The sequence below is a fragment of the Lucilia cuprina genome, chromosome 5, assembly GCF_022045245.1.
Source record: "Lucilia cuprina isolate Lc7/37 chromosome 5, ASM2204524v1, whole genome shotgun sequence".
Taxonomy (NCBI): domain Eukaryota; kingdom Metazoa; phylum Arthropoda; class Insecta; order Diptera; family Calliphoridae; genus Lucilia; species Lucilia cuprina.
The window spans coordinates 2,446,994-2,473,409 of NC_060953.1; the positions used below are offsets into that span (position 1 = coordinate 2,446,994).

General features: G+C 26.1%; 1 protein-coding gene across 2 annotated transcripts in view; it reads right to left on the reverse strand.

The window, feature by feature from the left end:
- LOC111685694 (protein naked cuticle) overlaps positions 1 to 26,416 on the reverse strand; it is a 57,958-nt gene that overhangs the window by 5,355 nt on the left and 26,187 nt on the right. For both annotated transcript variants that reach the window (XM_046950911.1, XM_046950910.1), the window contains exon 2: positions 2,607 to 3,226. In XM_046950911.1, the coding sequence (XP_046806867.1) occupies positions 2,607 to 3,194 (588 nt within the window). In that variant the 5' untranslated portion in view covers positions 3,195 to 3,226. The remainder of the gene's footprint in view (positions 1 to 2,606; positions 3,227 to 26,416) is intronic.

The following is a 26,416-nucleotide window of genomic DNA, read 5'->3' on the forward strand; positions in this document are numbered from 1 at the left end:
TTTGTTTATTAGATTTAAAAGAATTTTTCCTTCAATATACTGTAAATGTTGAGTTAAAAGACCTTCAAATTTTGATTACCATTCACTAAACTAAAGCTACTAAAGCTAATGGTCAATTGAAGAGGAGACCACTTGAGGAGACTACAATTGATGGAAATAGGAAAATATACAAAATACTTGAAAACTAATCAAAACATTTATTAAATACAATTGTTCAAAATATCCAGCCAAATGCCATTAAAAGATTTTTCCAGCCATGGGGGAGCGGCTTTTAAGATAAAAATTGTACTTGATGATGACGTTGATGGTGGTGGCTACATTAATGGTTTTGAAATTCAAAATCAATATTATATACAAACATTTATTTCAAACCCACATAAAGACATCAAAATGTTATAAACAGTTTTAGCCAGGCATGGGAAATTGAAATTTTGAAATAGTTTTATCTCTATCAAAAAAACACCATAGACTATAGACTAGACTATAGACCATACTATGGACTAGACTATAGACTAAACTATAGACTAGACTATAGACTAGACTATAGAATAGACTATAGACTAGACTATAGACTAGACTATAGACTAGACTATAGACTAGACTATAGACTAGACTATAGACTAGACTATAGACTAGACTATAGACTAGACTATAGACTAGACTATAGACTAGACTATAGACTAGACTATAGACTAGACTATAGACTAGACTATAGACTAGACTATAGACTAGACTATAGACTAGACTATAGATAGACTAGAAGACTATAGACTAGACTATAGACTAGACTATAGACTAGACTATAGACTAGACTATAGACTAGACTATAGACTAGACTATAGACTAGACTATAGACTAGACTATAGACTAGACTATAGACTAGACTATAGACTAGACTATAGACTAGACTATAGACTAGACTATAGACTAGACTATAGACTAGACTATAGACTAGACTATAGACTAGACTATAGACTAGACTATAGACTAGACTATAGACTAGACTATAGACTAGACTATAGACTAGACTATAGACTAGACTATAGACTAGACTATAGACTAGACTATAGACTAGACTATAGACTAGACTATAGACTAGACTATAGACTAGACTATAGACTAGACTATAGACTAGACTATAGACTAGACTATAGACTAGACTATAGACTAGACTATAGACTAGACTATAGACTAGACTATAGACTAGACTATAGACTACACCATAGACTAGACTATAGACTAGACTATAGACTAGACTATAGACTAGACTATAGACTAGACTATAGACTAGACTATAGACTAGACTATAGACTAGACTATAGACTAGACTATAGACTACACCATAGACTAGACTATAGACTAGACTATAGACTAGACTATAGACTATAGACTAGACTATAGACTAGACTATAGACTAGACTATAGACTAGACTATAGACTAGACTATAGACTAGAATATAGACTAGACTATAGACTAGAATTTAGACTAGACTATAGACTAGACTATAGACTAGACTATAGACTAGATTATAGACTAGATTATAGACTAGACTATAGACTAGACTATAGACTAGACTATAGAATAGACTATAGACTAGACTATAGACTAGACTATAGACTAGACTATAGACTAGACTATAGACTAGACTATAGATTAGACTATAGACTACTATAAACTAGACTATAGTCTAAAGACTAGACTATACTAGTCTATAGTATACTAGTCAACTGAAAATATACTATACCATTAAATTTTCCATTCCTGATTACAACAACAAAATAATAATAGTATTTCTACTTTTTCTCTGAAAGTAATCTTTATCAAAAAAAAGTATAATATTTGATTTTTATGACCTGAAGATGTTAAGAAAAATCGAGAAATACACTGCTAATGGCGCTTGTAGGAAAATATACAAAACATGAACAAAAAAAAAACAACCAATTAAATACAACAACAATAATCTATACAATTCCAGCTAAGAATCTTTTTATATATGTATATAGCAAAGCAATTAAAATTTCCAAAAAGAAAACAAACTGTTTTCAATGTTTATAAAATTAAATAGAAAGTCGTCGTTCGTTGTCGTCCCCTTGGGTGTAGTAGCAAGTAACAACAAAAACAACGTCAACATCTACATAAAAGTGTGAAATTAAATTTATTATGTAGTTTATAAAATTTTTCTAAGAAAATGTTTGTTTTTTTTCGAAATTTTTCAAAATGTTTTAGAAATCTTTTTTTAATGAGTTTTAATGATTTGGGTGTGTGTTTTTTTCATGTTCATTTGCCTACGTAAACACATTAAGCTTGTTTTTTTTTTTGTATTTGGTAAGAGTTTAAAAATGTCAAATTAATAACGGTTTTGAAGTTTATAATTCAAAATGAAATGTTAAAGGCAGGGAACAGTGTTGTCAATAGTTTGAAAATAAAATTCAGTGAAAAAGAAAATTTATAAAAGATGATTAAGCTCATTTTACCTCTAGCCATTCTAAATATTACACACCTTTAAACATCTGTTTAAATTTGACTTGTGGTTGGACACTATAATCATTTTTTTTTTCAACTAAAAACAGTTAATTTTATTTATTTTCTTAAAAAAATAATTTACCTCTAAACGTATATGATCGTCTGAACGCTGCTGCTGTGATGACTGTTGATGATGCGACTGCTGTTGCTGCGTATGATGTGCGTGACGTGTTGAGGAGTGGTTATTGGTTTGAGATTCCAGCTGTTGTCCCTCTATTTCATGTTGAAGCGTCTGTTGTTGTGGCTGTTGGCAATCTGTTTGTGATAACTGTTGTTGTTGTTGACCATGTTTGTTAGTTTGTTTTTGATGTTTACCATTACTACTACTATTATTACCAACAACCATATCCTTTGTACCGTTATATGCCAATGACAGCTGTTGTGTTGTAACATGATGATGATGCTGTTGTTGTTGTTGTTGCAGCTGATGTTGCTGTTGCAACTTTTGTTGGTGATGTCTTTGATTGTTATTACTGACAGATGTTAGGTGACACGCATTTATCCCAGAGGAAGGTGATGTTGTTGTGGTGGCTGGTGCTGTAGCTGCTGTTGTTGCTGCTATTATATTGACAACGGGAGAACGTAATGGTATATTATTTTCACGATCACTTACTAGCAAAAGATCGGGTGGTGCACTGCACGAGGATGAGGCACGCACCTGATGATACATTAATTCCTCGGAATCGGTTGTACATTCTTGAACTGTAAAGATGAAAAAGTAAAGAAATTCTTAATAAATATTTACAATATAACAGATTTTAGTTTAGTTATTTATTTATTATAAAAATTTATCCTAAAAATCGCTTTCAAAAAGGGATTGGCAACACTACTGCATACAAATTTTTCATAAAGCAGTGATGTCAATAAAGCTATTCGCAATCAAATACAATAGCAAAAGTTTGTCTGTATGAATTTTTACTAAAAACTAAAAATTTTAAACAGCATAATCTATCACTCTCTTTCCGGAAATTACTGTCTTACCAAACCTCCGGAAATAATCAATTTCAAACCCTTATAACTCCTAAGCTTAAAATCCAACTTCCCTAGATAATTGCCTCAAACAGACTTAAGTAAACGGCGACCTAGATGAGCTTTATTAATAGAATTTTTATGAAAAAAACTATTTAAATTATTTTTCTTTATAAACAAAAGTCAACTGTTTTTCTTTATTTTTAATATCTAATCTTAAAGACGGTATCTCTTTGTTGTTGTTGTAGCTATTGCTATTTGGCGGTGTTTTGGCTCTTAGGGTTTTATTTTTGGTTTGGCTTTAAAACCAAATGAATTTTTAGCCGGCTGACTGGCTGGCTGGTTGGTTGGTTGGGTTTGGTTGTGGCTTGATTAATGCCTTTTAACATGCAATTTTGCACAGTCAGCGTTTCTTTTTACGCTATTCAAACAGTTCTTTGTCGTCATCATCAGCGTTGTCGACGCGTTCAGTGTCCATTATTGATGTACGTATGTATGTATGTTTGTAGTATAAAGGAGTAGTAGTACTTGAATGTTTAAAGTGTATTCATCATGCTATTTGAATTTACTACATACTTACCCACGACACGTTTGTCAAAGAGGGTAGAGTGAGAATTTTAACTTTTAATTTAAAATTTCTTTTAAATTTATCTAAATAAGAAGTTTTCTATTGATATGTTAATTTTCTAGCGTTTTTCCTAAGAAAAAAGTGTTGCTACTGAAGTTGACATTAAAAACTTGGTAGCACTAACATAACTGTTATCTTGTTTATGAGAGATAATAACAACAATAACAAAATAATAACCTAAGCAAATTGTGCGATTTTTTTTATGAAATTAATAGATTTTTTTAATTTCAATTTAAAAATTTTCTGCTCTACCCTCGTATTTTTATATCTAGTGTTTTGTATACGATACTTTTTTGTCTTTTTAGTTAAATAAAATGCCGAGTCTTTGTGGCGCCGCATAAAAAGTAAAAGTTAAAAGAAAAACAACAACAACACCACCAAATACACAAAATAAAAAAATATAATGGCCCTGCTTGTTGTTGTAGTTGTTGTTTATTTCTGTGTCCATTCAATTAACAGCTCATTGTATTATTTTTTTATTAAGTTTTTTTTTCTTTTTCATTTAATGTGTTGAATTATTAATATGCAAAATGGAAAAAATATAATTATGAATCTTATTTGTTTTGCTGAAGCAGTAAGTTTGTTTTTGTTTTGATAAAGAACTTCTTACAAAAGGATAAATACAATAAAAGCGTAAGACGTAAAGCGTTAAGGTGTTACAAGGGAATATAAAGAAAATTTAACATACAACTAAATAAATGATAAATATTAAATAATTTGATTTACAAAAATAAAATTATAAAAATTTTTCTATGTAAAAATGTTTATTTGAAAAAACTATTTCCTATTTATTACTTTCAACAACATCTCATCACTTTTATTTCAAACAATCAATCATCATTTATAGTTGGATTTCAGTGTGCTACCGATTTCTTAAATCTAAAATTGATATGTATATTTTCCCCCATTTATTTTTTAATTAAAAAAATCTGTTACATTTTACAAACAACTTTTGTCAGTTTGTTTGTAATATGTAATTTTTTGTAATAATAATAATTTTTTGAAAAAATAAGATTTCAAAATCACTGACAGACAGATGTATTTGATAATGACATAAATGTCAGAAAAAAAATTGAAAAATGTTTTTCTTAACTTGTGTAAAGTAGAGTAAAGAAGAAATTAGAAAATTTCGAAAAAATTATCTAATAAATGTAAAAAAATAGATTATGTAAGAAATAGAAAAAAATCGAGAATAACGAGTTAATGATTAAAGTTAGAGAGTTAACCCCTTAAATTTGAGATCTTTTGATTTGAAATCCAGTAACACTTTGATTTATTTGTTCTTTAATCAAGCCAAATTTGAAATGGTCAAAACTCTTTCAAAACTGAGACACATTTTAAAACTTTCCTTATGACCAAACTACGCCAATTTGTTTACATCTAACTCCACTTCTTTTAAATTAATAAACTTCAAATATAAATCTCTATAATCATCCACAACTCTTCTTTGGTTTTACGAAAATGGAGATTTCAGCTTGATTTTAATTCTTTCTGCTAACTCTAACAATAAAAGAATGCCAACTTGGCGTTTTTTATCGCTGCATAAAAGCAAAATCTGGTACATATTTTTATTTCTATTACTAAGTCCTAACCTGTTAACCATGTGTTTACTATAGTTTTATGATTAACAAAAAAAAACAAAAACTCTCATTTGTTGCGCGCTTAGATTCATTATAATAGACCACCTTCTATTTCTTCATTTTGCCTTTACAGTTTATTACATACAAAGCTTAGCCTAAAGCGCGGTATCTTTTGAAACAAAAAAATAATAAATGCTTTCAAGTTTTTTTTTTTTCATTTTTTATTTCTTGCTGATTCTTCTCATCTGAAAAAAAGATACAAAATAGTCTTTAAAAAAAAAAACAACAACAACACAATTGTAAACCTCTAAGTCAAAGCCGCCAACATCAGCTACACTGACTCTGACTGCTTGCCTGCCTGGTCTAACTGCTGTGAACATGAGAGCACGAAAAAATCATCTAAAGACTAAAAGACCGAATGACAGTAAAACCGACTTACAAACTAAATGTGGGAACAACCGTCATACTAAAACACAGTGGTTGGAGTAAGGCAAATTTGTCAATTTTTATAAAACTTTTCAGCTTAATTAGAATTCAGATTTTGAAAAATTTTAGATATAAAGAGCCGGGGTCAGTTGGCTTTATAATAAAGCTCACATTTATGTTTATATATACCCTCAAATGAATTCGCCTTAAAATGTGCAATTATTTGGTTTAGTTGAAGAATAATTTATATTTCTTTAAAGTTCAATATTTTCATAACTTTGCTCCACTGTGCCTTCTGTGACTCTTTCAGTCACTTAATATTTTCATTTTTTTCTGTGTTATTTGGCTTACAATCAAGCCGCGTCTTTTTTTGTTTGCCTTCATACAAAATGCCGTAAAAGCGTGCCTTTTGTGAGTGTAAATACGTACCATATAAACAGATTTACATACAAACATACTAATGTAAGTTTGTATGTTGTTATTGTATTCATATTAATGTGTTGTTTACAGGCATGGATACATTTTGTATCTTTGATAAATAGTCAGTATAGTGGTCAAATCTGAAGTCTATTCTATATTCTATTATATACAATAGACTAGTCTATAGTGTATATTACTCTATAGTTCATTCTAGTCTATTCTCAAGTCTTTAGTCTAGTCTTTGATCTAGTCTTTAGTGTAGTCTATAGTCTAGTATATACTCTAGTCTATACTCTAGTCTATAGTCTAGTCTATACTCTAGTCTATAGTCTAGTCTATAGTCTAGTCTATAGTCTAGTCTATAGTCTAGTCTATAGTCTAGTCTATAGTCTAGTCTATAGTCTAGTCTATAGTCTAGTCTATAGTCTAGTCTATAGTCTAGTCTATAGTCTAGTCTATAGTCTAGTCTATAGTCTAGTCTATAGTCTAGTCTATAGTCTAGTCTATAGTCTAGTCTATAATCAAGTCTTTAGTCTAGTATATAGGCCAGTTTATAGTCTAGTCTATAGTTTAGTCTATTTTCTAGTCTATAGTCTAGTCTATAGTCTAGTATATAGGCCAGTTTATAGTATAGTCTATAGTTTAGTCTACAGTCTAGTCTATAGTCTAGTCTATAGTCCATTATATTGTCTAAACCTTATTCTATAGTTTAGTACTATTAAACCTGAACAAGTTTTACTTTTCTACTATTTAAAAATTAGAAGTTTCCATGCCTGGTTGTTTATCTTTTCATTTCATATGCTTGCATATGTAAAAGCGTTGTTGTAAACAGAGCCTGTTGTAAACAAAGATAGAGAGTATAAGTACTTTTATATTGTTTGCATGTTTGTTTAAGTTTAGTTAAGAAGGTTTTTTTTAAGTTAAAATATATACGAAAAATCGTGCTTTGAAACTGGTTTCTGTTATATTTTTCTTCATTATTTTCAAAGTAAAATTTACTAACAAAGGTATTACGAATATTTGTGTTTTTTTCTTGTTGATTGCGGCATTAGTTAACTTAACTCATTATCACACATAAACAGGGATGCAATTTTTGGTACTTTACTACAAAGACTTTTGTTGACGTAAACAAGTAGCAATAGGTGGCAGCATCCTTTTTTGTTGCGGGTTTTGTCGGGTTTTTGTTAAAATGTTTATTTTGATTAAATTTTAAACAGTTAAATATGATAAATTATTTATTTTTCTTTAAATTTTCATTAAATTAAAATATTTAAAATAAATTTATTTAAATTTATAACTCAATTAGCATTACAAAGTTTATGTATTTATAAAATTATTAAGTTTCTTTTAAAAATGTTTTAAAACATTTAAATTGTTTAAGAAATTAACAAGTTTCCTACAATTGTTATAGATTTTCTAAGATATTATTGCAACTTGCTAATAAAAATTTAAATAAATAGTTAAAATTCTTTAAAAAAAACTAAATTTGTTTTTAAATTGAAAAGTAAATATAAAAAAGAAAACTTTTTATAATGTAAAGAGCAACTGCTAATCTTTGCTTAAGTGTTTGTAGAGATTTTGCTTTTTCATTTAAGCCATGTGTTCGTAACAGCAAATAGAGTTGCCAGATTATTTATAATAAATATTTAAATTAAAGTTAAAATCAGGGGGAGAGGGAGATTTGAAAATTTGTTTTAAATTAGTAAAAAAAATATAGATTTTTATTTTTAAACCAACATATATTAAAAAAAATCTCACAATTAATTAATAAAATTGTAAAAATTCCAAAAAATTTTTAGATTTATTGATAATTTTTATGATTAAAAAAATCCGCCGCTTTTTAATAGTTTAATAAAACAATAATAACACAGTGAACACCAAACCACAAAATAAATTCTAAATAAAAAAAGTCGTTATAATTGAATATAAATTTCATTTTTCTAAAACGTATGATGACGTTAATTATTAAGCGGTTTTTTATTTATTTACTATTTATGGTTAGTTTGAAAACGAAAAAGGGCAGACGGACTTGGTTAAGGTTTTTGCCTAGATTTAGATGTCATAAAAAATTAAAACAAATCAAAAAATTAACTTGCAGTCAACATATACAATTTTATGATTGTTATTGGGCAATTATTGATTACAAATTTCGTTTTTTTTTTTTTCTATTATTTCTCCGATTATGGTTGCGGTCGGTCTGAAAAGGCGGCAATCAAAATTTAAATTCAAAACTAATAATAGTAAATAATAATAAAAAAATAATAAAACATTAAAAAGCCGCTCTAGCTCAAAAGATAAATAAAGCTTAATGATGTTATTAACAAGTATACAATTTCAAAATAAATATTAATAAAAATAAAAAATTATAGATTTAAAAAAATGATTAAATACATTAAAGAATAATTTAGATAATTTTAGTTAAATAGAAATTAAAGTTAAAAATCTTTTTTTTTATATTTAAACAAAATTCTTTTTGTTTTCACATTTTCATTCCTTTTTTTAAGAAAAATCTTAAAAAAAAATGTTACTTTTAATTTTATTTGATGTTTAAGAAAAAGTTTATATTTTTCCCAAAACAAAAATAAAATCTTTAATTGTTCTTTGTTGCTTCAAAGAAAAAGAATCTAAAAAAAACTTAAAATGTTAATAAATATTTTTTTGTGATACCAAGTTTTTGTGGCTGTTTATTGTTGTTGTTATTGTTGCTGTTTATATTAATGATGACTCAACAATTAAAATTGATATAAAACATTTCAAAGGAATTCCGAAAAAAACGTGTTCTGTCTTATCTTGGCGCCGCTATCGTGTCTAAAGAGCTACAAACACACAAATTTGAAACAGAAAATATATACAATAATTTACATAAAAAACCAGTTCGTCTAGAGCAAAGCACAAATAATAATCGTATACTATAGCAGAAAATAATATTGAAAAAAAGGCAACAAATCAAAGGTATTTTTAATACAAAAAAAGCATTTTAAATAAACCAGCAAACAGTTTTAAACGAGTCAAATGCAGAAAGTTTTTATTAATTACAAGCTCTGTTTAATATGTTAACAATTTGGCAACACTAAGAATAAGATTTGAAGGATTGTTTACAACTATAAAGCTAGCCACTTGTTTAAAGTAAAAAAAAAAACTTGGCAGCATCTTTCAAGTGTTACCCACTTGTTTATAAGTTAAACTCAAAAAATTCCTTAAGATTTACAACAAATTTTTGACTTTTCTTAAAAAGAATCGAAATACAAAGAAATTTATGGCAAATTTACACAAAAACGTTAGAATTCATTAGTATTTAGTGTGAAAGAATTTGTTTATGTAAATATTTTGAATTATTTTGAGTTTGAGTACAGTAAATCGCTTAATTCTACTGGTTAGTTTTTTGTGCAACAAAAGCAGTTTAAATCTTTATAAATCTTGCTAAAAATTGATTACTGGGTTACGCTTAATAATCATCATCATCGTCGTCGTCGTAGAACTAGTAGTCAATTAAAAAAACTTTGAATAAAGAATTGGAATGCCAGGTATTTGAATGATTTATGCATAAACATGACAAGCTCAATGCCCTACCACAGACAACGACGCATTAATTAGTAGTTATTAAAAGTTTAATTAAAAAAATCAAAATTATTCTTTTTTAAGCGGTGTCTTATTTTAAGATCTTTTTTTGATACTCAAGCACTTTACTCAAATTCAAATCTCTATTCTAATCAATAAGAGTAAGCTGCTTGTATATAGTTAGTTACAAAATGACTTTTAAATTTACCCACGTTTAATATGAAGGACCATAATTATTTTGCAGTCTACTGCTGTTAAATGGAGTGTGGTGCGTTTGTTTACATTGCCACAAGTAGCAGTAGCTTCAACAAGCAATTATGAAAGTGTTGCAAATTGTTGCTTTTACTTAAATCATTCGTTTATTGCTTAATTATTTCAGCTACTGTGTTGTCGTAAGTACTTTTCAACGAAATAAATGACAAAATAATTAAGCTGGGATTAAAGCAATAATTCTTGAAAAAGATTTTTGTAAATTATTAAGTGTGACAAATATAATTTAGCACAAAAAAAGAAAACATGAAAAAAACACACATAATAACAATAAAAATTAAATTAAAAACACTAAAACACACGCCCAAAGCTACAATTTATTATAATAAAAAAAGTAAAAAATCGTAAAAAAAACACTTGAAAGACCGACTGACAGACAGACATCATATACACACAGGAAATTTAAAATATTTTATGTCATGTTCTTCCGAAAAGAGTCACAAATTTTTTTTCTTCTACATTATTTTTGACTTTTTAAACTTGTTTTTTTTTATTTCTCAGAACATATTAAATACTTAACAAACACTAGTTAATCCTCTGACATGTTTTTTTGTTGCCACAAACAAAATTTTTATATTTTATTACATTTTTTTTTTTTCATTTTAAGGAAAAACATATAAAAGTCACATTCATCAAAGGCCCGCGCCATTTTGTTTTATGGGACAAATACGTTGGTAAGGAGGGGGAGAGGAGGTGAGAGCCTGCAAAGAGATGTCTACATAAATATACAGTTATCTAGCAACAACAACAACAACAACAACATTTTCTTCTTAAGATAAAAGCTAAACACATAAAAACTGTCAAGTAAACATCAAAGTGGATGTGGTTGACATGTTAAAATATATTTTTAAACAAAAACAACAACAAAAACACTTATACATTATTGCTGCACACTTTGCTTATTTTAACTTTTCTTTTCTTTATTTTTTTTTTTTTTGCTACATCTCTCAAAAATTTATATTTTTCGCATTCATTACCACATTTTATGACAAGCATCACCAAATATATTTATTTATTTTTTGTTTAGCTTTGTGGCAAAAGAAATTTAAAATTTATCAAAGATAGATTCTTGGTTGCTTTTTTTTATTATTTTAAGGGTGTTTATCATAAACTACAAAGAAAAGAAGGTGGTTTTTTAATATTACAAAGAAATTTTACAAAGAAACTAATTTAAATGAATTCTTTTTTTATAGTTTTTTTTTCAAAATTATTTACAAGTTTGCTAAATGAATAATGGTAATAGACTCCCTTTAAGGATAAAACGCTACAACGGGGAAATACAAGGAAAGTATGGCAATACTAATAGTGTTGTGTTATTTAAGAGATGCCAACTTGTTTTTAAAGTGAAAGCAGTGTTTAGTCTTATAAAAAGTGATGCCACTATTTAAGTTTATTTCAAACAATGATGACAATATGTAGCAAAGGAAAATTTTGAAAATTTCTTGAAAATTTTATTCCCAAAATCTCGGCAAAAATTTCCCCAAATCTGTAAACCCAAAATTAAAAGAAATATACTTCTTTTTAAAACCTGCTTTTTAGAAAACTCCCTTTAAAAAAAAAACCTTTGTTTTTGTCCCTATTTTCCTCCCCCTAAACTAAAATAGTATTATTCAAGTACATTGCTCTAGTTTTTTTATATTTCATTTAATTTAAAACTTATTTTCAAAATGAAATTTCCAACAGCTCCCCTAACTAACCCTTGGTATTACTAATAAATCCTCCAACTACTCAAAGTATTATTTGAGTGAATGGATTTTCAATAATCTTCAACAAATAACTTAAAGATAATACATCAGCAAAGCATAGAAGAGTTGTTTAAATAAAGAAAAAAATGATGGAAAAAGATGAAGAAAAAAAATTGTATAAAAATACAATCTAAATAAACCGTCAAATAGTAAAATAAATACTTTGAGAATATACTGCCTGCATAAGTAAAATAACTAAGTTTTTGTTGCAGAGTAAAGAAAGCACATCCCTCATCATAATTTTTTCTTCCTTTAACCTTTTTTATGGCAAAAATATGAGGCATAAATAAAAGGGGACAAACTGTAGGAACAATAGTCTTTTATATGTGCGTATGAGTTTTAGATTTTTCTTAAATGCTTCTTTTTACTGCTGTAGTACTTTACCACTTCTTACAGAACGTGCAATTGTTCGTTTGGGGTTTTTGTTGGTTTTCATTAATGCAAAACTTGACCCAGTTTCTTGTAGCTTTTTTTATTCATTTCTATTCTTGCTTAGCAGCATGTTAGCACAGTAAATGTAAATAGATTTGAAGTACTATGTATTCAATTCCCCCATTTGTGTTGAATATAACACTGCCACATAATATATCTATCCGTGCTACATGGAACGAGTAAATGATGCTTTAAGTAAATATAAAACTCGTAAGTTGTTTGTATGACATCTAAAGGTTTATTTTTCCCCTTTTTTGTTCTTAGTATTTGTATCCCCCCTTGAGTGTAAAAAATATGGCAACAATAATAATTGGGTATTATGCATTAAAGAGGTTAAGTTGGTAACACTATGCTAAAAGAAGAATAAACAAAACAGCAAAGTAAACAAAGTAGCAGTTTGAGTGAGTGTGAGAAAAAACAAATCAAAATAAAGCGGCTTAGAACAGAGTTGCATTTCATTAGTTGTAATTGAAAAAAAAAAATAATGATACACAAGTTAATGTTGATAAGAAACGAGGGAGGGCGCGGGGGTGTTAAGAGAAACCAGCTTAAGACAGGAAACTGCATAGTTCATATATTGTTGTGGAGTAATAAAGTGTAAGACAACAATAAGTCATTTTTAAGAGTTTAAACAGAAGTTAGTCCGGACTATAGTCTAGCCTATAGTCTGGACTATAGTCTAGCCAATAATCTGGATTATAGTCTAGCTAATAGTCTGGACTATAGTCTAGTTAATAATCTAGATTATAGTCTAGCTAATAGTCTGGACTATAGTCTAGCCTATAGTCTGGACTATAGTCTAGCCTATAGTCTGGACTATAGTCTAGCCTATAGTCTGCACTATAGTCTAGCCTATAGTCTGGACTATAGTCTAGCCTATAGTCTCTACTATAGTCTAGTCTATAGTCTGGACTATAGTCTAGCCTGTAGCCTGGACTATAGTCTAGCCAATAATCTGGACTATAGTCTAGCTAATAGTCTGGACTATAGTCTAGCCTATAGTCTGGACTATAGTCTAGCCTCTAATCTGGACTATAGTCTAGCAAATAATTATATTTTAGTCTATTGACTAGACTATAGTCTGGACTACAGTTTAGACCATACACTAGCCTAATAGTCTGTACTATAGTCTAGCCTAAAGTCTTTACTATAGTCTAGCCTTAAATCTGAAATATATTCTAGCCTAAAGTCTAAACTATTCTAGTCTCTAATCTGGACTATAGTCTAGCCTATAGTCTGGACTATAGTCTAGCCTCTAATCTGGACTATAGTCTAGCAAATAATTATATTTTAGTCTATTGACTAGACTATAGTCTGGATTACAGTTTAGACCATACACCAGCCTATAGTATGGACTAAAGTTTGGTCTATTGTCTAGTCTATAGTGTGGGCCATAGGCAACCTTAAAGCCAGGATTAAAGTCTAGTCTTTATAGAAAACGGAAGACAACTGTCACTTTGTTAAATTAACACTTTTTAGTAAAATTTTAAGTAGAATTTTTACTGTAGACATTTTAAAATATACATTCCTTTATACCCACAGCTCTCTTAGATATGTAAATTAACCCACTACTTTATTATGCTTTTTAATAATGTATGTTAAAAGCATAAAGTAATTTCAAAAGTCTGTAATATGTTAAAAATTTCTTCCTTTTTCTTTCTTTTTGTCATAAATATGCACAAAAAGAAAGAAAATAAAAAGAAATCATTCATCAGTTATGCTTTAGACATGCTGAATTACTGACAGTAATACGTCAAGGGAGAGATATATGAGGGCAACCTAACTCCCTCTCTTTCAGGCAATGTTTGTAAACAAAAAGGCATTTTTTCCTCCAGAAAACGTGCCATGATTAAATGATGAGTGTTTAAAGAAAAAAATAAAATAAAAGAAATATGAAAATGTTCAAGACTAGAGAGAGAAAAAAAAAAGAGAAATTAAATGGACATAATTTATAAAAAGTAAACATAAAAAAGGAAAAAAATAAACCAAAAATGGCATAATTATATAAATAAAACCCTAAGTAAATAAAACTATAAACAAAAATATCCTTATTTTGTTTTTCTTTTACTCACTCTATGGCTTAAGCAAATAATGTACAAAGTGTAACTGAAATTTATGATGACATTAAATGTCATTGTTAGTTACACGTCGTTTTTGGCTTTAAGCAATAGTATGGCAGCTCTTTATGTGAAGTTAACATTACACAGTCGTAATGTTAGCAAAAATCTAAAAGAAATCAATTTATATATTCATCAGGAGAGACTTTAAGTTAACAACATTAAAATTTATTACTTAATATCACACCTTTATTTCCAGCAAATTTGCAAAAAATTTTATGTTTGAATCTTAAACATTAATGTAATTTAAGGTTCCTTGTGTTTTTTGGGAAAATTAGAAATTATTATTCTTTTTACGCATCTGCGTAAAATAATGAAATTTTATCATAATGACATTTGTTGGAAATAAAACTTTAGCTGGGTGTTCTAAGGGAGGGAGTTGGATTGAAAGGTTAAAATTTTCCTTCTTGGCGTTGAGAGCAGAATAAAGATGATTATGAGGTTGTTACTGATAGAAATTGTAATAAATGTAGACACTAACACACAGTTTAAATCCAAAAGTTAAATGTTTATTGAAGATTTCTGTTGTTAGTGTTATTGTTGTTACTCTTGTTTAGGGCTGCCACCAGAGAGATTGGCAAAAAAACAACAACACATATTTCAAGAAAAAAAAAAACAAAGCAACAGAAAAATAATGAAATTAATCCGCCATGAAGTATGCCAAGCACGTTTGTTTTTCCAACCATATGTACAAAATAGTGTCTTTTGTCTTCCTCTTCCTCTCCCACCTCCCTGCTTACATTTCAAATATTTATGGCAGGAGGCAGTTGTAGGTTATTGAATGGAAAACAGAAAACAAACCTCATGCTATTGAATTTCCAAAATGTTGAGAAAAAATAAAGCGCGCACACACACAAACAAAGATGAGTTTATTTTTTCTTTATTTAACATTTGTATAAATGCCATTACCATGGTTACTACAAATATCTTTAGATACGCACACGTACAAAACAATTGTCATTGGATTGTCTAAAGAAAATAGGCCGGGGTAGTTTAAGTTACACTTAGAACTCTTAAAATATTAGATTATTTTCTAAGAATTTTTTTTTCATTTTAAAGATTGTGTTTCTCTTTTTTGAAACTTATTAACCTTTGACCTTAAGTTAAAAATTTATGAAAATTTTGCACAATTTTGACCTATTTTCTTTATTTTAAAAAAATTTCCAACGATTTCATGTTTAGAATTTGAAAATAGCCAATTTTAAACAATTTGACCTTTGACCCAAAATATAAAATTTTAAAAATATCATAAAAAATAGGAAAAAAATAAAAGAATTCTTTAATCAAATAAAATTGTTTAAAAAATATGTGATAAAACAAAGTGAAATTAACATTTCTAGTAATATGACCTTTGACCTTAGGTAAGAAAACTAGAACAAATTAATAAATCTTTACTTTTTCTATATTTAGAAAATTCTAAACAGTTAAAGTATTTAATATTTCAAAATAAAAAAAAATGTAACAATTTTGAAAATAACCAATTTTCAACAACTTGACCTTTGACCCAAATTATAAAATTTTAAAAATATCATAAAAATAGAAAAAAATGTCTTTAATCAAATAAAATTGTTTAGAAATATGTAATAAAATAATATGAAATTAAAATTTCTAGTAATATGACCTTTGACCTTAGGTAAGAAAACTAAAAAAATTAACAAATGTTTATACTTTTTCTATATATAGAAAATTTCAAACAATTTCAATGTTTAATATTTTAAAATGATAATATTTTAACAATTTGATTTAGCAATGTGAAGTTTGAACTTTAACTAGGGCCTTAACTTTAAAAAGCCTTTAAATGTCTTTTAAGATTAATAAATTTTAATTTTAAACAATTTAATAAATTTAAAGTACTTAACTTTTATAGAGTTTCAATATGACCTTTGACCTTTTAACATAAAATTTAAAATTTCAACGGTTTTCTTTTAACATTTTACTTGTTTACGAATAAACACAACCTAAAATATATTTAAGTTGAATAAAAATGATTTTTAACAAATTGAACTTTGACCTAGCACTAAAAAAGTGTTAAACTCTTTAAAAAGTAAAATCTTTATAATTTCAAAGTTGCTTTGAATATTTCTTGGTTTATTTTCAAGTAATAGTTGAAATTTAGAAATATGACCTTTTGACCTTTTGGCTTAAAATTTAGATTTTTGTAATTTTTCTCCTAATTTATGTTTAAAATTGCATTTGGAAAATTTCTGTTATAAAATTAAGTATTCAAAGTTGAAAAATAAACTCTTTTTATTCAAATGAACTTTTGACCTCTAAGAAAAAATTCAGATATAATATAATAACAAAGTGTTGTAGTCATAAAAAAATCTGAAATGTTTACAATATTAAAGTTGCTTTGAATTTTTCTTAGTTTTTTTTCCAAGAATAATTGAAATTTATATATATGACCTTTGACCTCTTGGCTTAAATTTGAGATTTTTTAATATTTTTCTCATAATTTATGTTTAAAATAGCATTTCGAAAATTTCTGTTATAAAATTAAGTAAAAAAAACTTGAAAAATAAACTATTTTTATATAAATGAACTTTTGACCTTTTAGAAAAAAATTTGATATAACAGAATTTTCTATTGAAAATTATCATTTATTTCATTTTTAAGCCGTTTAAAGAGTTTTAAGTGTATGTGCTATGATACACTTTATAATCTCTATAAAGATCAAAAAGAGGGGGAGAAGAATATACCTTAAGCATTCGAATAATATAGAATTGTTATGGTTTTAAATGAATGTGTTTTTGTTGCTATATGGTTTTTGTTATGCTCCTGTTTTTATTGTTTGTTTGGCATAGGTAACTCTAGTATACTTATAACAGCTGTTGCCAGGATGTGTGTGTTTTTTTTTCTGACAATAGAAATCATTTGTTTTTATTTTTACTAATACTCATGGTAAATTTTCTTTTTTCTTAAGGGATTTTATATATGAAACAGGTTATTTTATATATTTTTACCTAGAATTTTAGATGAGTATTTTAACTAAGGATTGCTATCATTGATATTTTTTGGTATTTGCTAGATTTTTCCTATATATTTTTTTTCTTTTAGTTATAGAGGAAAATGTATAGAAAATTTTAAGAAAACTTTAATTGACCTAGTTTTATTTTATGTTTAATATAGAATACGTAAAACCCTAAAGTAAATAGAGCTGTATAATACTTAACTATGCTAAAGTTAAAAACAAAAGGAAAATCTTTTGTTATTGTGAAGATTTTCTTTTTTTTGTCTTCTTATTATTATGGTCTTTGAACAATTTGCCATGTTATTTATTTCCAACATTTATTATACCAAGAAAATAAGCAAAAAGCAAGAAAAAAAACGTTAAAAGAACAAGCGTCAAGCCTTAACATTTGTGTTAACTTCTTTATGGTTCTGACAATATCCATAAAAACTATGGTTTAATTGTAACAAAAAGCAAAAATAAGACAATAAAAATAGAGAGCATAATATAAAGTATAAAAGTTAATTTGGAAAAATCTGTTGTATTTTAAGTAGATCTGGCCAAATAAGCTTAATAACTGTAAATTTCTAGTTAACAGATAAAGGAAAGGAATTAAGGAATAAAATTGCCAGAGTTCATTTTCTTTTTCAAACTATTAGTTTGATAATCTGGCTACTTTAAGTTTATAATTTAAGGAATATTTTAATAAACTTTATAAAATATTTAAAATGCATTGCAATTAGTTCAAAACAAGTGTTTTTGATCAGATGACCTTTGACCTTATGTTAGAAAAGTTTTTAAATCAAAAACAATTTAAAAAATTTTAATTCATACGAATATATTGTTTTGTTTATTCATAAAGTGTAGAAGATTTTTTATAATAAGCTGTTTTGAAAATTGTTCAACTTTGACCTTTATAAATAATATACATAAAAAAGTTTATAATTTAAAAAATTTTTAACAAACTGTATAAAATATTTAAAATGCATTGAAATTAGTGCAAAACAAGTGTTTTTGTTCAGATGACCTTTGACCTTATGTTAAAAAAGCTTTAAAATCAAAAAAAAAAATTCAAAATGTTCTTAATTTTTAATTCATCTGAAATTATTGTTTTTTTTTAATAAGCTGTTTTTTTAAATAATAAGCAGTTTTGAAAATTGTTGAACTTTGACCTTTGTAAATAATATGCATAAAAAAAGTTTATAATTTAAGGAATATTTTAACAAACTGTATAAAATATTTAAAATGAAATGAAATTAGTTAAAAACAAGGGTTTTTGATCAGATGACCTTTGACCTTATGTTAAAAAATTTTGAAAATCATAAACAATTTCGAAATTTTTAACTCATACGAATTTATTGTTTAGTTTTTTTCACAAAGTGTGTAAGATTTTTGTTTATAATAAGCTGTTTTGAAAATTGCTGAACTTTGACCTTTGATCTTAATTTCCAAAGTTTATTAAATCCCAATTAGGCCTAAATATTTATATAATTTTAAAATATTATAAATAAACTGTATTAGTTCAAAAAAGAGCTAGATTTCCATAATATGACCTTTGACCTTTTAAATTAAAAACAAACTTTACTATTAAAAAAATCTAAATTTTCTTAAATTTTCATTAATCAAATAATATTGAAATTAATAAAAAAATGTTTTTCAATATGACCTTTGACCTTAAATGAAAAAAGCTGTTAAATTATACAAATTTTAAAATGTGTTATTTATGTTTTTTTTTCATTAAAATAAAGAAAGAATATTTGTCCAATTCACAATCAGTGTTGTAAGGTTGTATCGTAAGTTGTCGTAAATTTTCTATTAATGATTTGTTTTTGTTTCAAAAAATATTTATGGAAAATTTTTATGACCTGTAGAGTTGTACAACGATACGACATCGATTGTAAATTGAGCAATTGTTTAATAATAAACTGTTTTGAAATATTATAAACTTTGACCTTAACTTCTTAAAAAAATGTTAAAAATTCATAAAAAACAAATAATTTATAAATGTTTAAGAAATCTAAATAAAATATAGAAATAAATGAACTTAATTAAAGAAAAATATAGAATGAACTTTGACTCTAAATTAAAAAATAGCTTCAGAATGCTATGAATGCTAATTTTTTAAAATATTTCTTAACTTTCCTTTTATAAACTTCAAACATTTACTGAACCATCTGGCAACACTTATTACTCCTACTATTGAGAAATAAAATAAAAGTGTTGACAATTTTCTTTAACTTTTTTTTTTCTTACCCAACCGAATAATTACTAATATTTACATAAAATTATAATTAAAACTAGTGTAAATTGTTACAACAAACATATATTTAAATAATTTCTTTGTTAATGAGAGACTTTTTAATAATAAAAAAACTAAATGTTAAACCCTAAAAAGAAGAACCTTTAACAAAGAGATTTTAAGATGTGTACATATTTACATAGAAATATGTTAAAATTTTGTTGTTGTTGTAAAGATGACAGGAAACAATTTGAAACTTAAATCCCCATTGAGCTGTCTAATACGGGCAGTAGTATAGACTAAGTAACTGAGGCCAACAAAGAGACTCTTAAACCAAAACATAACAATCAATACAAAGACAGACAGACAAACACACCATTTTAACAAAAACTTATACACACATTCAAACAAACATACATATCTACATTTACAAACATTACATTTAACATTAATTCATATAAACCATGTAGTATGTAGTAAGTTGGAATGTTTGAAAATCATTGTTAAAGGTACTTTTTTGTTGTTGTTATTGTTGGTGTTTTTTTGTGCCCCACCCAAAAAACATCAACATTGTTTACCCACTTTTTTTCTATATTGGATTGGTGATTGTATTCATTGTCGTTAGTTTAAAGAGTTTTGTAGTTTTGTCAAATGTTTTTTTGTAGTTGTTGTTTTTTTACAAAATGAATTTTCTCACTATAAAGCCTTTGTTTTTCTAGTGAATGGATTGAAAAAGAGTTTATTTTTGTATGAATGAATGACACCTTAGCGATGGTTTAAATAACTTTGTGTTCTCGCTTCCTTTGGTATTTGAAAATTTCAAAATACTGTGTTGAATGAAATAGAAAAATGTTCCTCTTAACAAATGGCCAAACATTCAAATATATATGTATGTATATATAGATGTACATGGTAACTTATTTAAATATGAAATCTCTAAAGGGGAATAGTGTTAAAACAAATATGTTTAAGTTACACACATGTTAGAGACATTAAAACGAGGTAGGGTTTTATAAAAAATTTAAAAATTTCATAAAATTTCTATAGAAAATGTACTTAAAACTGTTATACAGAAATTTTTATTTAGAAACATAATGTATAACACTTTATTTTTATTAGTAAATATGTATAATAGTTTCTTTTCAATAAAACAAATTGTGTAAAGCAGTTTTTCTCTAGGAACATTTATGTATAACAGTTTTTTCCAAAACAAAAATTTGTTTATAAGAGTTTTTTTCGAAAAAATAACGTTTTTAAAACGGTTTTTTATAGAAAATGTTTATGCGAAAGTTTCTCTATAGAAGAAATTATGTATAACAGTTTTTGTTTCTATAGAAAAAAGTGCCTGTAACAGTTTTATTCTATAGAAATTTCTATTTAAAACAGTTTTTATAGAAAAATTTGTGTGCAAGTTTTTTTATAGAAAAAATTATGTAAAATAGTTTTTTTCTGTAGAAACATTTTTGTATATTTTTTTTTTCTTTAGAAAATTTTATGTATAATAGTTTTTTTTTCTATAGAAAATATATGTTTAACAGTTTTTTCTATAGAAAAATTTGTCTGTATAACAGTTTTTTTAAGACAAACATTGCAATAGTTTTTTTTTTATATAGAAGCTATATGTAAAACACTTCTTTCTGTCTTATTATGTATAACAGTTTTAGTTTTCTATAGAAAATGTATGTATAACAGTTTTTCCTATAGAAAAAAATTGTCCGTATAACAGTTTTTTAAGACAAACATACAACAATTTGTCTGCAATAGTTTTTCTATAGAGAAAAAATAAAATATATCAGTTTTTTCTCTAGAAAAAGGTAGTATAACAGTTTTTTTCTCCAGAAAAAAAAAGAAGTATAACAATTTTTTTCTTTAGAAATATTTATGTATAACAGTTTTTTTCATATAGAAGATATATGGACAACAGTTCTTTCTGCCTTATTGTGTATAACAGTTTTTTTTCCATGCAAAAATATATATAACAGTTTTAAGACAAACATGACAAGAATTGTCTGCAATAGTTTTTCTATAGAAAAAATTAAGTATACAGTTTTTCTTTAGAAAAAATTGAGTATAACAATTTTTCTCTCGAAAAATGAAGTATAACAGTTTTTCTTTAGAAAAAATTAAAGAAAATGTTCTATAACAGTTTTATTTCTATAAAAATATTTGTATTATAGTTCTTTTATAGAAAATTTATCTATAAAAGTTTATTCTAAAGAAAAATTTATGTAAAAACTATTTCTCTAGGGAAATATTTGTGTATAACAGGTTTTCGATAAAACAATTTTGCAAAAATACATTTTTATATAAATATTTTTCTTCTTTTTTCAATATAAACATTCTGTATAACAGTTATTTTTGTTTGAAAATTTAAAAAAATCCCCGAAATTTCTTGCAAAATGTCAATTGCCGCTAAATTATTGCAATTATTAAGGTATTTGCTTAAAAAAATATTCTGGCAGCACTAGTTTTACCTTTTACTAAGCTGCCACATGATTTTTATAAACCAAACCGCAATTATTGAAAAACTTAAACAATAATTTTCTTTTTTTACTAATACAAAGTTGCCATATGATTTTTATTGACAAAACAACTGCTTTTTATACAAAAATGTTAAAATTAGATTATAACGATACAAAAATCTTTTAAAATTTTTAAATTAAACAAATATAGGAGAAAAAAACTTAAAAATTTTGGATCTTTAAAATTCTCATAAAAAAACTCTTCATAACACTTAATCAACTGTCATAAACATAAATCTATAATATTGTTTACTATTCAACATACCCCAATCCCCTCACAAAAATACTCAAACATTTCTATCAATGAAAAAGCCTTTTAAAGCAATTATTGAAGTACTTTGTTTACTCTGACTGACAAAAACACTCGACACTCAAGCAAAAAAAAAAAAAAAAGTACTCATATACGTTAAACCATTTGTACAGATAATTTAACTCCCTTCTCCATCGTATAGTCAAACAACACTGTGGTGACTGTTGTTGTCGGCATTTTTCATTTATTGTATTAAAGTGTCGCTATTTTTTCAAAAGTGCACTATCCACCATTTAAGTGGTTTTTAATTGATAAAAGCCCGAACAGAATAGAAGAAAAAAAAATTAAATTGATATGACTGTGTGTTTTTTGTTTTTCAAATTGTTTCCACTTTAATTCCCACGCCTTATACATATGGGTACTAGTTGTTTTGTAGAATTGTTTTTGTTGTTGATTTGTTTGAAATAAATATAGAAATCATTGGCCATTGACACTATTATATAGTTTGTGTTTTATATACTTTTTTTCCAATCGATAATATATCAACAGTTATAGTGGGCTTTACAAATTAAATAAAGACTTTTTTTACATAAACTTAAGATAAAAATCAGATTGTTTGAATAATTCTAAAGAGTTTCAGTTAATTTTGCAGAGAATGTTTTTCTGCGTTTAAAAATTAGAAAGTTGTCATTATTGTTTGTCTGGCATTACTGTTTTTTAGTAAACTGGCATCTTTGTTAGTGTGGTAACACTTATCTCTCCAGCTTCAGCTTCAAAACAAAATGCCAAAAAATTAAGGCTGCCATATGATTTTTCATTAATAAAGCACAAGAACAGCAGAAAACAACAGCTAATTAAAACAAAACCAAGAAATTTAATAAACTAATAAATTTAAACTTTCTTCTTTAAATTTACTAAATTATTTAACGTAATTTTATTATTTTACTAATATTTTATTACATTTATGCCTCCTCCCCCCTTCGCTAAATCTAGCAATTCATTTGACTGATTTTTATTATTGGCAAAATGTGTAATTTGATTTTATGTGTCATTTGACAAAATTGTAAACTCCCTTCTCTTCGTATATATTTTTCCAACAGATTTACATATGACATTTCGTCAGTCTTTGCCATTTTCATTTATATATTTAACCTTTTACTTCCGTATTGTCGCACACAACTAAAAAAAATCTTTAGCTCATATTAGAAACTCTTTTCTGCTTTTTAGTCAAAAAAAAAAAAAAAAAGTAGCAGCCAATATTTGTATATTTCCGCGTACTTTAACACTTTACTACGGGTTGCTGTCGCCTTTGTGTGCACACACTTGAGTACACTTGGATTTACTTAGACTGTAAAGTACTTTACACACTAGATTTGTCGAGTGTCTGCTCGAAAAGTGAGGGTGATAAAGGGGTTGAATAGAAATGGATAAAAAACAAATGTATGTAAATTTTTGCTCAAAACCTTGCTAAGAATACTATTTAAATGTTTAGTACCAGTTTAAAGGAAACCAGAGAATTGTTAAAAAGGAATTGTAATTTAACTGAATATTTCTTTAAAATCAGGTTTGGAATAGAGTTAAACTAATAATGTGACGTTTTTAAACAATTTACATAAGAAATATGTGTGGCAACACTAAATTCCTTAAATTTTTGACATATTCAAAGCTGCCATATGGTTTTAACAATATTTTTTGTGGTACTGATATGTTGATATCAGGAATAACTCTGGCAACACTCTGTTCTTATGATATTTAACATTCGAAATCTTTTATCAAAAAATTCTATTGAAAACACTATTATAAACGAAGTTTTTATAGAAAAATAAGTAGAACAATTTTTTAACTGTTATACACAACAATTGAAAAAAAAAACTGTTATACACAAATTATTTTTATAAAAACAGACTGTTATGTACAAACATTTTAACAAAAAACTGTTATACACAAAGTATTGAATATAAAAAAACTGTTATGTACAAAACTTTCTACAAAAAAACTGTTATACACAATTTTTTCTATAAAAGACTGTAATACACAAATTATTCTGTAGAAAAAACTTGTATACAAACATTTTTCTGAAAAAATAAACTGTTATACTCAAATATTTTAGAAAAATAAACTGTTATACCAAAAAAATTTATATGCAAACAATATTAAACATAATTTTTTTAGTGGATAAAACTATTTCACTAAATTTTTCTATTGAAAAAAGAACTGTTATACACAAAATTTTTCTAAAGAAAAATCTGTCATACATAAACTTTCTTACTAGAAAAAGTTATTACACAGTTTTTTTTAATTGTTATACCCAAACTGCTGCTTTAGCAAAACTGTTATACTAAAATGATTTATTACAAAAAAGAACTGTTATACACATTATTTCTAAGGAACTTACTTTTATAAACAAAATTTTTCTTTGGAAAAAAAGGTTATAAAACTGTTTTAAAGAAAAATCTGTTATAAAACTGTTATATAGAAAAGTGTGTTATACACAAATTATTCTATAGAAAAAACTGTATCTAATACACAATTTTTTTGTTTTTAATTGTTATACCCACAATTTTCTATAGAAAAAACTGTTATACAGAAATTATTCAATAGAAAAAACTGTTATACAGAAATTATTCAATAGAAACATACTATTCAATGTAATACAAATGTATATTTAGAAAAATTGTTATACAAAAATGTTTTACACAAATTTTTTGACGGAAAAACAGTTATATTGAATTTTTCTAAAGAATAAACTGTTATACAAAACTGTTTCTATAGTAGAAACTGTTATACATTAGTTTTTCTATAAAAAACTGTTATTCTCTAACATTTCTATAGAAAAAACACTTTTACTGTAATTTTTGGAAATCTTTTGGAAAAAAATTTGTTTTACTAAAATTTTTCTAAAAAAAATAAATTTTGAAAAAATTCTTCTCTAAAAAATTTATCTTTGGTCTAAGCATAAATATTTGTTCCTCTTTTTTTCTATGACATTTATGATTTATATGTTTCAAATTTTTTGACGGAAACAGTTATATTGAATTTTTCTATAGAATAAACTGTTATACAAAGTTTTTTCCATAGAAGAAACTGTTATACACATGTTTTCTATAAAAAAACTGTTGTACTCTAATGTTTCTTTAGAAAAAACTGTTTTATTCTAATTTTGCAAAAGAAAAAACTGTTATTTAGTAAAATAAATTTCTTTTGGAAAAAAATTTGTTTTACTAAAATTTTTCTGAAAAAAATAAATTTTGAAAAAATTCTCTAAAATTTATCTTTGGTCTGAGCATAAATATTTGTTCCTCTTTTTTCTATGACATTTATGATTTATATGTTTCAAATGTCATTTTACGACAGCTTGTCAAATATAATAATACTATGCTCTGCTCTGTATTATATATGTTCTTTTTTCTTGTTCTTATTTCTCATCTTGTTATGCTTGTTCATTCTATCAATCTCTTTCATGCACACATAACTTCATTTGTGATTGACAGTTTGATTGATGGTTAAATGAAAAGTAAACAAAACAAACCCCAGAAGAAACAAAAAAAAAATATAACAAAACTATGTTAAATTTTCAAAATTTCCTAAGTTTGTTTTTTGTAGAATTTATTAAGAATTTAACAGACATATTTAATTTAATCATGTTGTTAAAAAAGAAAAAAACTAAACTAAGGAAACTAGGGTAAATGTACCAATAGTCGGCAGTTTAACTTTTTTCTCTTTTTCAAACTATCCCCCTAAAGAGTCGGTAAATGTTATTACGATGATTTTTAGTTATTTCAATCA